This window comes from Musca vetustissima, unplaced genomic scaffold (genome assembly GCF_032173495.1).
Source record: "Musca vetustissima isolate MV318-11 ecotype Yass unplaced genomic scaffold, APGP_CSIRO_Mvet_v1 utg19330, whole genome shotgun sequence".
NCBI lineage: Eukaryota > Metazoa > Arthropoda > Insecta > Diptera > Muscidae > Musca > Musca vetustissima.
In genome coordinates this window covers 253,290-269,753 of record NW_026882625.1, presented here as the reverse complement: position 1 = coordinate 269,753, position 16,464 = coordinate 253,290, and the positions used below count along the sequence as shown (strand labels likewise).

The window sequence follows — 16,464 nt, the reverse complement described above, 5'->3', positions numbered from 1 at the left end:
GTATGTTCCAGGCAATTCTAAAGTTAAATTTCCTTTCCTTTCAGAATTTATGCAGATTTCTTGGAAAATAATCGGAAGAAATGTTAGAGAATCTTCGATAAAATTCTGACATCAGAGTCCTCTTCAAAAATTTTTATCAGGGAGAGGAGATAGGGTCTGCTGCACTTCCCACCTCCATGTTGGTTATTAATTTTATACCACGTTACGTTGTTTACTAACTGACTCCTAAAGCACTGTTCACTGTTGTGGTTGGCAACACTCACTCCATTATCTCTCATTTCATTTTCTTTCACTTTCGTAAATAAACGATTGCTCACGATTGGCTACACCAGTCGTTGATATTTTGCAAAAGGGTCCGCACGACACACGTGCATTCCAATAGAAGAATTATTTTTCCAGTTAAAAAAATAACAGAACCATGCGGAACTTAAAGTTAAAATATTGCCAATCCTACGGGGACACCGTCAAGCAACCACAAATTCTTTTGGTCAATCCCAATTCACAGAAATTTGCCAATGAAGTTCGTTATGCCGTAACGGAGAGTCAATTGTTTTCATTTGTTGCCGGAGGGGGAGAAGAACCCAAAGTATTGGCCGAAGTTCCAGATATTGTGGCTGCCGAATATTTAGCTTTGGATAATGAAATATGTTTGGCCACCCGAGGTGGCGAAGTGTTGCTGGTGAATCCGGAAACCCTGCAAATGAACGAGGGTACCTTCTGTGATGTTGGTATCGAATGTATGGCATGGAGTCCCGATCAAGAAGTTGTTGTTTTTGTTACCAAAGAACATAATGTTGTTGTTATGACCTGTACATATGATCCATTGACAGAGCATCCATTGTGTGATGATCAGGCTGAGGCAGAGGGTGGGTTTGTCAATGTGGGTTGGGGTAAAAAGGAGACACAATTTCATGGTTCCGAGGGTAAGGAGGCGGCAAAGAGGAAACAGGAGGTCGAGACGCCGGTCAATTTGGAGGAAATTAATAAGGTAAGTATTTAAGCAGAGGAGAAGAAATTGGTTTTTAGTTTCGGATTCGGATAGGTTTGAAATTTTAGCCAAGTGGATTGGTGAATGAGATATATGTTGTCGGGACGTGTGGACTTTTCTGGTAGAATATATATTGAAATAATCTGATCAATCTGCGGTCGATGTTCATAAAAGGGCCGGGTGCGGATCGCTTTGAAATTGTTACCATAGGCTCCGTATAATGGATCCGAACTAAAAAAAAAATATTTGTGGGGTCCACGTTTTAACATAGTTCCTACAAAAGGCCCCCGACTGATTGGAGGCCCTTAGAAGGTCCGATTTCTGCAAAACTAAAAAAACCTCTTTGTGGGGTCCATGTTTTAACATAGTTCCTAAAAAAGGTCCCCGACCGTTTTTATGCCCTTAGAACGACCTAGAGGTCCTACATTTTTGCAAATTCGATTTCTTCAAAACTAAAAAAAAAACTCTTTGTGGGGTCCATGTTTTAACATAGTTCCTGTAAAAGGTCCCCGACGGATTTTAGGCACTTAGAAGGTCGATTTCTCCAAAACTAAAAAAAAACTTCGAAAGGTTTTCTATGTAGTTCCATGTTTTTTTAATAGGCCCAATCTTAGAATTCCGCCTATTTTCGTTAAGATGAGGATTCTAGTCAAATTTTCGAAACTAAATTTCAGTAATTTGAACATAGTTTTCCCAAAAATACTCCTGACAACTAAGTTTAAAAAAAATCCGATCCGAATTCGGCATTTAAAGACCCTGGTCCATTTATCGACCGAAGTTGCTGAGATTTGGGGTATTTTGGGTTTTACTCGCAGAATATTTTTTAATATGGTTTAATGTTTTACAATAGGTCCCAATATAAAGGTTCCAATCCGTTTTTTTTTTTTTGATATTTCAAGTTCCTAGCCTCATTGTCCAAAACAAAGTTGATCAAAAAACCTCACGTAAGATAGACCTACACTGAAGATCGATGTTTTCCAATATACCCGAAATAAACGGGACCTTTACCTCATGTAAAGGCAAATTCGGAAAATTCTATGTTCCAGCTGTATTTTTTTAAACGCAGTAGCTGCAATTTGATATTTTGAATTTTTAAAGCCTAAAAATAGTTCCTGTTAAAAAGTTTTCAATGTAGGTCCATGTTTTGGAAAACTTGCCATATAGGGGTCCGCCGCGGTTTTAGGTTTCTAAAGGACCTGACCTTATTTTCCAATCGAAGTGGTTGTAATTTGACATTTCGGAGTCTCAAAAGGAGGAAAACATCTTTGGTGGAAATTTTCAATGAGGGACCTAATTTTAAGATAGCCTCCATCAAAGGATCCGCAACCGTTTTAGATGTATTGAAGACTCTAGCTTCATATTCCTAACGAAGTATCTGTAATTTGACATTTCAGTTTTTAACAGTCGTCGGAATTTATTTTTGGTAGGTTCCTCATGGTGAGGGATACAAAATTTCGACCCGACCGACCTTATCGAAGTTGTTTTTAATATTTGTTATTCCTCTTTTTTTCCTTTGCAGGACATCATCATTAGCTGGCGTGCCGATGGTGCCTATTTTGTCGTCTCCTATGTTAGCCCCTCAAAGGGCCGCACTTTCAAAGTATTCGATAAAGAGGGCAAGCTGCAATTTATTGGTGAACAACAAGCCAATCTCTATAGTCCCACAGCCTGGAGGCCCTCCGGTAATTGGATTGCCATGCCTCAAAAATTGCCCAATAAAAGTACCATTGCCCTGTTTGAAAAGAATGGTTTGCGTCACAGAGAAATCCCTTTACCCTTTGATTTGCAGCAGACACCCATTGAAGAGTTAAAATGGAGCTCCGATTCAGAGATTCTTAGCATTCGAACGAAATCGAAAATCTATTTATATACCATTGGTAATTATCATTGGTATTTGAAACAGGTGTTGGATTTTAATGAAATCCATATGGAAGGAGAAGAAGACGATGAAGTCACATATTACACCTGGGACAGTCGCATTGGCGAAGAGAAAACTCTACACATTATTTTCAAAAGTGGCAGATATTTGATATACAAATGGTATTGGGCCATTGATCGTTTGAATCGCAGCGGTTTGGTGGCCGTAATTGATGGTAATCAATTGCTATTAAGTGATTTTTCGAAAGCTGTTATACCACCACCCATGTGTACCAAAACCTTGCAATTAGAATCCACAGCAGGAGATTCCTACATAACAACTGTAACCCTAACCCAGGCTCAAGATGAGGTACATTTGTGTATCTTGGATTCCAAGCATAAATTACATTATTACAAATCGCATATGTCAAATGTCACCGCATTCAGCAGCCAAGGTTGTTTGGAGTTGCAAGGTTCCGATATCGCACTCCCTCTACAATATGGAAACTTACAATGGTTTGAAAGTTTTGAAGATACCTATTTGGTGGCCAGTTTCTCGCAAAACAAAACAAGTCAAATACACTTCCTTGCTGTCGATCTTCCCGACAGTTATAAAATCACAGTTGCTGTGAAAATACCGGGAATAATTTCCTGTCTAATACCCTCGGGCAAAGAACAACCCTGCGAGTTATTTTATCAAACCTTGGATGATAATCGCATAACCCAATTGGTTTACGATGTCGATTCGAAACGGGAAACATCAAGTCGCCTTCACCTGGAGCTGCAACAAAATATCGATCAAATGGAAACCTTCATACAACCCAACGATGCTGAAACCCATACCATTTGCTTGAGCAATAATCAATGTTTATATGTTGATCAGGAACGTATTGCCACTGATGTCACCTCATTTTGTATGGCTGGAAATTATTTAACCTTTACCAAGCTGACTTCATTGCATTTTCTGCGATTGTCCGATATGCGTTTAGTTGATGAACGCCGCTTGGAACGTGGTGCCAAGCTCGTGACAACTGTTCTTAATTCTGCGCGAACTGTCCTACAAATGCCTCGTGGTAATTTAGAAGCAATTTGTCCAAGGGTGTTATCATTGGAATTGGTGGGTGCTCTACTCGATGTCCAAAAGTATTGTCTGGCCTTTGATGTGCTACGCAAACAGCGCATTAATCTCAATATTATTTGTGATCATAATTTGTGTACCTTTATGGAGAAAATCGATATATTCCTCGAGGAAATACAAAATCCAAATTGGTTAAATTTATTCCTCAGCGATTTGCAGAATGAGGTGAGTTATAATTGTTTTAGATAATTTAAAATTTCTTCTCCGAAGGTTTTCTCATTGATAAATAAGGGTTTCCTCATAGAAGACTAGAAGGAATTCTCACAGAATACTTAAATATACTTCTTATAGAAGAGAAGGTTTTCGAAAGTTTTCGAAAAGAATACCAGAAGGTCTATTCATAGAAGTCAGGAAGGTCTTCTTAAAGACAGTCAGAATATCTTTTCATAGAAGAGCAGAATGTCATGTTATAGAAGTCTATAAAGTCTTTTTTAAATGACGCAAAGGTCTATAAGTATGCATTTTTTATCCTAAGGCTTATAAAGGCGGATTTTAAAGTATATTTTTTGAAGGAACCTAAGGGGTCAACAAGCGTGGATTTTTAAAGAATATATTTTGAAGAACCCTTAGGGCAATAACCTAGGATATTTTAAAGAATATATTTAAAATAAGTCTAAGGCCAATAAGCGTCGATTTTTTAAAGAATATTTTTAAAGGACCCTGTGGGTAAAAGGCGTGAATATTTTAAAGAATATTTTTAAGGGACCCTAAGACCTATTCGCGTGATTTTTTTTATTAAAAGTATTTGAAGGACCATAATAAGCGTGGATTTTTTTAACGAATATTTTTAAATGACCCTAAGACCAATTAGCGTAGATTTTTAATGAAAACTTTTTGAAGAACCATAAGGCCAATAAGCATGATTAAAAAAACATTTTTGAGGAACCCTAAAGTATATTCGCGTGATTTTTTTTATTAAAAATATTTGAAGGATGATAAGGCTAATAAGGGTGGATTTTTTAAAGAACATTTTTAAAGGACCCTAAGAACAATTACTTTCTTACTTAGCTGGCTTGTGACAGAACTTTTGTTCCATAAGCCGAGCTTAGAAAATATTTCAGGCACGTTTTTCCAATTTGAATGACCATTTTCGGCGATGTTGTCTTCGACTTGATCTTTACAACGTATTCTTGACCTACCCCTTCTGCGTGAACCATCAGCTTGTTCGCTTTTATATGCCTTCTGGGCGGGGGCATCGTCATCCTTTCTCATTCGACGGCGATATTCACCGTCAACGGGGATCGGCCCATAGATATTTCTGATTCTTGCACCAAAGTCTTCGGTTTGGTGTTTTACCTGTTGGTAGAATTTTCGGACTTCACTCTGGTACATCTCGATTTGCTCACGCCCACGTTCTTCTTGTTCTTTCTTCTTTTTCTGAAAATACGTTTCTCCTCTCTCCTTTTCTCTCGATAGTTCTCCATCGCATCACGTGTTGCTACTGTTCGCAGGGTTGCCCTATACTATGCGTTTTTTTACATATCAGTAGCATTACGACACTCCTGATCGTACCTTGGTTTTCTTGGTTGTTGTTGTTGTAGCAGCTATTACTGCTGTGTGGTGGTTTTCTTGGTGGTGGTTTTTGGTACCCAAGTGTTGCTTTTGCTGCAGTTTGTAGGGAATGGACAATTATCTGCCATTGTGCTTCTATATTATTGTCGGGACAAAGGGTTGGGTAAGTTGAGCGGAGTAGGCTTCTGCTATCTGTTGTGTTTGCAGCTTATCGGCGACGAGTTTCCGTGTTACATTAGATCGCACCTTTGCTGCTACATTAAGACGGGTGCGTACCTTTGCTGCCACAATGTAATGGTCCGAATCGATATTCGCTCCCCGGATCGATCGGACGTCTAGAACACTGGATGAATGCCTTCCGTCTATCACAATATGATCGATTTGATTTCTCGTTGTTCGATCGGAAGAAATCCAAGTGGCCTTGTGTATATCGAGATACTTGAATCTGGTGCAGCTAACTACCATGTTTTTTAGTGCCGCGAAGTCAATCAACCTCATGCCGTTGTCGGATGTTTCTTCATGAAGGCTGAATTTTCCGACGGAGGGGCCAAAGATATTTTCCATTCCGATTTTTACAATAAAATCTCCTAGCAGAATTTTAATGTCATGGCCAGGGCAACGGTCATATGCTGTTTCTAGGCGCTCGTAAAATATGTCTTTGGTCTGTTCATCTTTATCTTCGGTCGGAGCATGGGCGCAAATGAGACTGATGTAGAAGAACTTCGCTTTTATACGGATTATAACTATTCGTTCATCTACTGGAGTCAATCTGGAGACTAGGTCTTTTATTTTACCGTTAACCATAAATCCGCAGCCGAATTCACGTCTCGTTTCATGGCAGGTATAATACAGGGCGTAATCATCTGATTTACTTACGCCAGTCCCTTTCCATCGCATTTCCTGTAAGGCAATAATATCGGCTTTGTACTTCCTGAGTACATCCGCCACAGCGAACACTGAGCCTGTTCTGTACAAGTGCGCACATTCCAAGTGCAGATTCGCAGATCGTGGTCCATTATACGTTTGCGGGGGTCGTTTGGGGTTTGTTTTCTTTTTCTTAGCTTTTTCATAGTATGTTGGGTTTTCATTCCATTTGAAAATCCATCTTATTTTTTTTCCAAGCCTCTATGTGATATTAAAAAATATGTTTTTAAATCCACGCCTTTGTGGGATTTAAATTTTCCACGATTTTTTGAATCTTCAAAAAATAATTTAAAAAAATTCACGCTATTAAGGGATCTTAATTTCTGTTTTTAAATAACCAAACTTAGGATGGATATTTTTTAAATATGTGCCTTTGAGAGATTTTATATTTTTTCAAATTCACTCCTCCGCAGAATTTTGAAAACATATTACGATTTTTAGAGTTTCAAAAATATATTTTTAGAATTTTTAAAAATATTTTTTCAAATGTCTTTTTCTTCTTCGTCTTTCAGGACTTCACGAAAACCATGTACGCCAGTAATTATAAACAGGACTCCCAGAGCTATCCGGAGGGCTTTAAAATCGAAAACAAAGTGGAGTACATTTGCAAAGCCCTTTGTGTACGCATGGAACAATCGAGTGAGAAACGTTTCCGTCTACCCATTATTACAGCCTATGTGAAATTGAAACAGATTGAAAAAGCCCTTGAACTCATCTGGGAGGAAAAGAAACGTGAAAATACCCATAATGATTCGGCGGCTGCCGTGGGTGCCGAAGAGGCCCTTAAATATCTTCTCTATCTGGTCGATGTTAATGAACTCTATAATGTTGCCTTGGGCACATACGATTTCGGTTTGGTTCTCTTTGTCGCACAAAAATCCCAAAAAGATCCAAAAGAATTTTTGGCATTCCTCAATGAATTGAAGGGTTACGAATTGAATTATCGTAAATTTAAAATCGATGAACATTTAAAACGTTTCGAAAAGGCTCTACAGCACATTGCCAATTGTGGTCGTGAGAAATTCCCTGAAGCATTGGAATTTATCAAACGTCATGAATATTACTCGCGTTCGCTGCAGGCCTATGAAAATGATCCGGAATGTTATAGGGAAATTTGTTTGGCATTTGCCGATCATTTGAGGGCAAATGGTAAATTGGAAAATGCCAGTATTCTGTATGAAAGAGGTGGTAATTTGCAGCAGGCTTTATTGAGTGCTAAACATACACTGGATTGGCAGAGGGCTCTGCTGTTGGCCAGGCAGGGTGATCAGGATGTGGCACAAGTGGCAGTGTAAGTATAAATCTAAGTCATTCAAAAGAAACATATTTAAAAGACTTTTTTTCTTTTCCAGATCTTTGGTGGTACCTTTGCAAGAACATGGCCGCTATGATGAAGCCTATCATTTATCCAAGACCTATGGACAAAATCTCAAGGAATCTTTACAGTGCCTGACCAAGGGAAAACTATTCTTGAAGGCCATATTTGAGGCCCAATCACAGCAAGGTCCAGATGAGGAAGATTTATTAAAATCATTTGTCACCCCGGAATTATTGGCCTATCAAAGTGTATTACTCAATTCCATAACCGCAGATGAGGAATTATTTAGCCAGCACAAGGAACGTTTGTCGCAGGTGCGTCTCAATCGTCAAAAACAAACACAATTTGGCGGTGATGATGATCAGGTTGATATTGATGAATGTGATTTGCTGTCGGATACTACAAGTTTACGGTCATCACGTTACACTGCCAGTTCCAGAGGCACAGGGTAATTACCTATTTTTCCTCCTCCCTTCTTTACTCATGATTGGGACTAACAAGATGCATTTTTTCTCTTCAGCAAAACGTTCCGTTCCAGCAAAAATCGTCGCAAGCATGAACGCAAAATCTTAAGCTTGAAGCCAGGCAATCCATTCGAAGACATTGCCTTAATAGATGCCCTCTATAATCAGATAATACGTTGTTATGGTCAGCAGCAACATGTTCGTGATACTTGCAAGGCATTGTTACAAGTGAAAGAAGATCAGGCGGCTTACCAATTACAAACAAGTTATAAACATCTTTTGGCAGTGATGCAAAATTCCCTCGATGACATTTGGATTGAAGAAATGTTACAAAGTTGTGGTCAACAATTTTTGCAAGGACCCAATGTGGATTACACCCAGCTGAAGAATGAACAACGTTATGCTATGCTAAGTAAGTTGGAAGTTGTTTTCTTCTTCTGAATTTATTTTGATTCCTATTTCGATATTTTTAAAAGTAGCCCATTTTCTTTGTATAAGAAGTAATGGTCCACTATTATAATATCTTTCGGTCTTCTACAAAGGACTTTTATTTATATTCTTCCTCAAATATTGCTCGCCAGCAGAATCGGTAGCGAACTCTGCGACTACACCGTCTTTCCTTTCAAATGAGGCGAGGTTTTCACCACACACTCACCGCTCTTGGCAGGTTTCTCCTACGAGACTACTGCCGACGCAAACTAAACAGAGCTTTGTGCAGCTGACGACTGCGTGGGTCTCTTGGCAGCAAGTTGTTGTTCCTCCGAGGACCTCATTCTCTTGACAGCTGTTGGCTGCGGCTGAGATTTGGCACCCGGAGTTACAATTGCCGCAGAGATAGGCCCAGTCAACGTCGGCACCTGCTTCGCGCTCGCTACCTTTGGCGCATCCACCAACAACTACCCAATTGTCACAGACATGGATATCGGTTTTTCACCATTCGACAGGGGGTGGATTGACAGAGGGTGCTTGTGCCTTATCGGCCTTCTTGGAGGTTTAGAAGTCGTAGACATCAGTATCCTATGTGTACTAGGACCTCCGAGAGATTTCTCCTTCTTATACCGTGGGTATAGGGATCCTTTCAATCAAGAAGTCCCTCTCAATATCATTCGGATAGTTCCTGGAGAACTTCCGTATGAATTTGAGGGTCCCCTTGATCAAAAGGAACTTCCTTTCCCGTGATGGGGGAATGTGCTGTTGTGAGGGACTGAGGTCAACCATGGCATAGCCTCTTACCACGGCAAGGACTTGGCAGCTATCAACAGGGCTCCGTTCTAATACAGTCGAGACCCTGACTGCAAACCATAGAACGATGGTGGGCACGAGATCGCACGACACCCCAGTGTTAGGGGGTCACTTTGAGAGGTAGTGACCCAAACCTTTGAGATGGTTAATTAGGGGCGCCATTCTCGCCTCGTCAGATCAGGGATCATAGGCACTCGGTCATTTCCTTCGAGACTCCCCCTGAGACCGTTGATTGTCCGCGAGTGTTTATTTGTTATTCACAGCTACCTATTGAATAGTTTGGGCTTTCCACTATCCGCAACCTGTGGACAATGAAATTATTGACCTTCTGGTGACTATTGGATCTTCTGTTAGAACTTAATGATCATGTTTAATTCTGGTATTTTATGGAAAGTATACATTCTGCTTTTCTATGCAAAGAAAATTTTCTTGTCTTCAATGGGAAGAACATTTTGTCTGCTATAGGAAGATAGCTTTCTGGTCTTTTATTAGAAAAAGATTTGCTTCTCCACTACGAGGAAAAGTTCAATTCCATTAAGAAAAGTTCTTCTGACCTTCTATGAGTTAAATTCCTTTTGATCCTCTATGATACTACATTCTGATCTTCTACGAATTCATGACCTTATTCAAGAATAAGAGGAATTTCTATTCTTATGCGATATGAGGACATATCGCAATTCAAAGAAACAAACTGACATTAAATGAAAAGACTTCTGGATCCTACACGAGTAGACTCTTGCATCTTCAGTTCGAAGACTTTGTAATCTACGGGAAGAATATATTCTGCTCTTCTATGCGAAGAAGACTTTCGTGTCTTTGATGGGGAGAAAATTTGTTCTGGTATATGAACATACTTTTTTGTCTCTTGTGAGCAGACCTTTGACCCTTTGAGGAAGAACTTCTGGTCTTCTATATGAATAACTATGTGGTATCCTATTAGGAACTTTTTTTAATTCCCATAACTCAGTTTGATGATTTTCTGACCAATTGATCTTGATGATGCAGACGAAAACATTCATTTTGGCATCTAATGGTCCTCATAAAATATTGGATATTTCCTATTCCCAAACCAAAATCCAACCAACTGACCTTACTTTCAGACCTCTTGGTCTGTCTATAACAAGTCCTTGGTCTACAACAAGTCATTTTGGTCATTTCTGAGAACTATTGGTCTTTTATATGGCTAACTATTGGAAATCTATGTTGTGTCCTTTTAGGAAGATTTTTTTATATACCTATAACTTATGTGGATGATTTTCTGACCAATTGATATTTTATATGAGGACCTATTGCAGACGAAAACATTAATGATCAACAGAAATTTTTGGATATTTTCTATTCCTAAACCAAAATTCAACTACCTGACCTTACTTTCAGACCAAGCTAAAACATTTCCAACTGATCCTATTTTCTGACTTATTTAATTTGGTTATCTATAAGAAACCTATTGGTGTACGCCTATTGGGCTTCTATAAGAGGTTCTATTGAGTTTCTATAAGAAATTCTATTGGCATTCTATAAAAAGTTCTTCTCGGTTTCTACAAGAAGACCTATTGAGTTTGTATAGGAAGTCCTAGTGGGTTTCTAAAAGAAAAATTATTGGCCATCTATACGAATACCTATAGGGTTTCCATAAGACCAATTTGTCATCTATAAGAAGACCTATTCGTATTTAGTAAGATGTCCTATAGGGTTTCTATCAGAAAACCGAATGGGCTACTATAAGAAAACCTATTGCTTTTCTAATAGATGACCTATTTTTCTTCTATGAAAAAATGCCTATTGATATTCTATAAGAAGACCAATTGATCCTCTTTGGCAAGACAAAATTGTTTTCTGGGGTTAAATCTATTGAACTTCTATGAGAACAACTGCAAAGAAACCTTTATATTTTCTTCTTACTTCTTCAATGATCTCAGAATAAAAATTGTCGCCGATGATCACATCTAAACAGTCCGAGATTTTTTGAATAAAAGATCTGCTAATTTATAGTTGCTCCATTTTTCTATATTGATCAGAGATAACAGAGAAAACCTTCTCGTTTTTTTGACCTTCTTCTAGAATATGGTTTTCAAATTTTCATTTGGGTATTCTTTCTGCTCTTTTATGGGGAAAATACATTCCGTTCTTCTATTGAAAAAACTTCTGGTCTTATAACGTGTAAAAGTCTTTTGGTTTTCTATGTGACATTTTAGTCCTTTATTAGCTTAGCAGACCTGTGGTCTTTTTTGGAAAGACAAATTATTCTTCTATGGGAGACCTTTTTGAACTTTTGTGAGAAGAACACTGCAAAAGTCCCTTTATCTTCCTGCAAATTCTTCCATGATGTCTGAATAAAAACCGCTACCAATGCAACCTCTGACAGACCTGTGTTATTTCATGATCTTCTGTGGGAAGACTTTTTGAACCTCTGCAAAGAACTCTTTATCTTTCAAAATTCACTTTGTCAGACTTGTTGAATGAGGGTATATAGTTAGGTATAGTTGTTCCATCCTTCTATATTGACTACGAAATACTCCACTGGCAGAAGTGTGTTCTTCCAAAGAAAGTTCAATTAGTCATCTATGGGAATAAATGTTGGTCTTCTTTGGGAAGACTTTTTAAACTTATATGAGAATAACTCGGCACAGAACCCTTTACCCTTTCCGCTATCAATGATCTGTTAATGTATAGTTGTTCCATTCTTCTATATTGACTGCAACCTCTGACAGACCTGTATTATTTCATGGGATGACCCATTGAATTTCTGTGGAAAGACTTTTTGAACCTCTGTAAAGAACTCTTTACCTTTTCCTTGGACTTATTCCATTATCCCAAAATAAATTGTTCCATTTTTCTATATTGACTACGAATTACTCCACTGGCAGAAATTTGGTCTTCAGTATCTTGAAGTGTTTTGTGCAAGTACTTGCCCATAGGCCTAGCTCGCAGTGGCTGAGCCACAGGCGGATATGCGCCCACCAGCGCACCAGCACCAAAGTGTTGTACCAATTAGAGAGCATGCAGAAGGCATACTCTCTCCCTTGGTGAGGAGCGAAACCACAACCCCCGCGAAGCTCCCCTGGGGGCCACACCAACTGTCAGGCTGGATCAACAGATCCAGGGGCACCTGACACCCGCGGTACGGTCTTCAATAGGAAGAATAACTCTTGAGAAGAGATCTGCAAAGAATCCTTTATATTTTCTTAGACTTCTCTCATGATCTCAGAATTAAAATCGCCGCCGGGGTTCAAATCTATTCTGTCAGACTTGTTAAATAAATTATCTGTTAAAGTATAGTTGTTCCATTCCTCTACATTGACTACGAATGATTCCTCCCCTGGCTGGACGCTCATAAATGTTTGTAGCACTAGAATTTCCTTTTATTATGTGTGTTCTTCTGTGGATTTATTTTAGCTGTGAAAAGTACCTCGAAATTTTCCTTAGACTTCTTACATGACCTCAGAATAAAAATTGCAGTCGATGATTTACTCCGCCATACTGTTATAATATTGTTGTTCCATTTTCTATATTTTCTACGAATTGTTCCTTTGGCAGATTTATGTTCTTCTATAGGAAGACCTATTGAACTTTAGGCTTGTTGAATAAATGATCTGTTAAAGTATATTTTGTCCATTCTTCTATATTGACTTGGAAATACTCCTCTGGCAGAACTTCTATAGGAAGTCCAATTAGTCTTCTATGGGAATGACACTTGGTCTCTTGTCGGAAGACATATAGAACTTCTATAAAAATATCTCTGCAAAGATCCCTTTTATCTTTCCCTTAGACTTTAGACCATGATCTCAGAATAAAAATCGCCGCCGATGATCAAATCTAATCTGTCAGAATTGTTAAATTAAGAATCTGTTAAAGTGTAGTTGTTCCATTTTTCTATATTGGCTAAGAATGATTCTTCTGGCTGATTTTCAAATGTTTCATATTCTGGCATTATATGGGAAGACTAAGGAGACCTTGTGACATTCTGTGAGAGGACCTTTAAACCGCTTTCCCTTAACGAACCTGTCAAATTTCCTGTTAATTATTAATGATTATTTATTTTTTTTCTAATTTCAGGCCCTGTTAAGCGTTTCAAACCCCAACTAAATCTAACAGATTGGGAACATCAAATATTGCAGTAAAAAAACGAAGCCCCCATTATTTAAAATAATATTCGGTTTAAAAGCTGTTATATGATTTAGTGTAAACCCAGTAGTAGAGACACACACACAATGTAATTATTAACCATATATCAATAAATATATACATACATATTTTTTTAATTTTTAAAATACAAAAAAGAAAAACAAAAACTATTTCTTCTTGCATTACATGACAGCATGAAATGTTGTTATTGTTGCCGTTTGGTTATTAACTTTCATTTTCGTTTCATATGGTTTATTGATTTTGTTGTTGTTTTTGTTATTTCTATTATGCAAATATTTACCATATTTTATTTCAAAAACAAAAAAAGAAACAATAACGAAGTTGAAACGCCAACCAATAATTTATTATCAACTTTTCTTTCTTTGTTGTGTTATTTTTGCGTGGATGTTTTTCTTTTTCAGTCTTTAAAGAAACAAAAAAATTCATTTAAAATCGTTTAAACACAAGCAAATGTGTTGAGAATTGGCTAACCACATACCTAGCTCACTAATTTTTAAAAAAATGTTCCCTTACCCCCTCCGATAAACCGCCCAATCACTTATTGATCATGCAATTGTTTAGCGCTACTCCACAGTTACACAGTTGTTGGTTGCAAACTTTGATGTTTGTTGTTGTTGTTGCTTTCTGATGATTGATTTTTGTTTGCTACTCCATCTAGTGTTGGTGTTGTTTTTACTTTCACTATCATTAAATGTATTCATTAAATTAAACAACTATCTATGAAACAATTAACTATGCTCAACGAAGTTGTTATAAGCGATTATTATTCTGTAATTAGTTATTTGCAAGCAATCGGCAAAGAAAGAAAAAAACAATGTTTGCATTGCAACCATCATCGATTGCAGTCATCTCATGTGCGAGTTTAATCTATGCATGCAGCATGAATAAATATATTTTAATTACCTACAAGTTTCTAAGCGAAATTTGAATATTCATCAAGAGATTTTAATATAATATAAAATATTTAATTATTGCTTGACATGCCATGTAGCAGTAAGAAGACTTATTTTCCACATGGTCTTCTCTGAAGTGATCTACGTTTCATTCATTAGGAGAAAAATCTATTAGTCATTTATTAAACTTCTATATGAAGACCTATTGGTATTCCATATTGATAATTATGCCTATTGGTCTTCTCTAAAGGGTGGCGTAGGGGATGATAGATACCAAGCAACGGCTCTGTTTGGCTTTAACATGACGAAGTCCAGGCTTATCTTGGTCCCTCTTTCATCTCAATTGTGGACACTGACCTGGGGAGCTATTCTCATCACCCGATGAAATAGTGAGCTAATATGTGCAGCGAGTTCACCCATAAGAACTATAAAAAAATGGGCTAAGGCGTCGGGTTAGTTGCCCACTCTGGGAAAACCTAACCTACTATGAAAAAGCTAAGAAAAAGAAAACCAAACCCCCCTAATGTTGACGACCCCCGCAAACGTATAAAAGACCACGATCTGCGAATCTGCACTTGGAATGTGCGCACGTTGTACAGAACAGGCGCAGTATATGCTTTGGCGGATGTACTCAAGAAGTACAAAGCCTTACAGGAAATGCAGCTGTATTATAGCTGCCATGAATTTGGCTGCGGGTTTATGGTTAACAGGAGAATAAAAGACCTTGTGTCCAGATTCACTCCAGTAGATGAGCGAATTGCTATAATCCGTATAAAAGCGAAGTCTCATTTGCGCCCGTGCTCCGATCGAAGATAAAGATGAACAGACCAAAGACATATTTTACGAGCGCCTAGAAACAGCTTATGACCGTTGCCCTGGCCATGACATTAAAATTCTGCTAGGAGATTTTAATGTAAAAATCGGAAGGGAAAATATATTGGGCCCCACCGTCGGAAAATTCAGCCTTCATGAAGAAACATCCGACAACGGCATGAGGTTGATTGACTTCGCGGCAGCAAAAAAAAAACATTATAGTTAGCAGCACCAGATTCAAGCATCTCGATATACACAAGGCCACCTGGATCCCTCCTGATCAAGCAACGAGATCATGTTGTGATAGAGTTAAGGCATTCATCCAGTGTTTTAGACGTCCCATCGACCCCGGGAGCGAATATCGATCCGGACCATTACCTTGTGGCAGCCAAGGTACACACCCGTCTTAATGTAGCAGCAAAGGTGCGATCTAACACAACACGGAAACTCGACGTCGAAAAGCGGCAAACACAAAAGGTAGCCGACCTACTCCGCTCAACTTACCCATCTGCTTGAAGAAAGAACTTCTTGTCCCGATAATAGTATAGAATTACAATGGCAAAGAATTGCCTACTCCCTACAAACTGCAGCAAAAACAACACTTGGGTACCAAAAACCACCACCAAGAAACCCCTGGTACGACCAGGAGTGTCGTAATGCTACTGATGTGAAAAACGCAGCGTATAGGGCAACCCTGCAGACAGTAGCAACCGCGAGCTTTACAATTTATACGCGGGCATCGACATAGTTAGTCGTATTGAGCTGCAACGACTACGGTTGTACGAATGAATGAGAATGCCCCAGCTCAAAAGGCATATAAAAACGAGCCTACTGATGGTTCCCGTAGAAGGAACGTGGTTTTCCAAATTGGTGGACTTGCGCACAAGACCGAAGCGATTGGAAATCTTTTATAAGCTCGGATTATGGAACAACCGTTCTGTAACAAGCCTGCTAAGTAAGTAAGTAAGGTCTTCTATAAAAATAAGTTTTAGACTTTGATAAGAAAACCGTTTGGTATTTTATAAGAATATCTTTTGGTCTTGTATAAGATCTATTAAGAAGAGCCTTTAGTCCGCAATGAGAATACTCATTTGTCTTTTATGCGATGACCGATTGGTCTTCTATGAGAAGATATATTGGTCTTATCAAGCGGTCTCCTAGGAGAAGCC

General features: G+C 38.4%; 1 protein-coding gene across 1 annotated transcript; it reads left to right on the top strand.

The window, feature by feature from the left end:
- Positions 1-596: 596 nt before the first annotated feature.
- On the top strand, positions 597-13,564 carry LOC133329215 (elongator complex protein 1). Its single transcript, XM_061537709.1, has 6 exons — positions 597-988; positions 2,508-4,148; positions 6,932-7,710; positions 7,772-8,185; positions 8,258-8,613; positions 13,500-13,564. The coding sequence occupies exons 1-6, from the start codon at positions 701-703 to the stop codon at positions 13,562-13,564; spliced, it is 3,543 nt and encodes a 1,180-aa protein (XP_061393693.1). The 5' UTR covers positions 597-700.
- Positions 13,565-16,464: the final 2,900 nt, after the last annotated feature.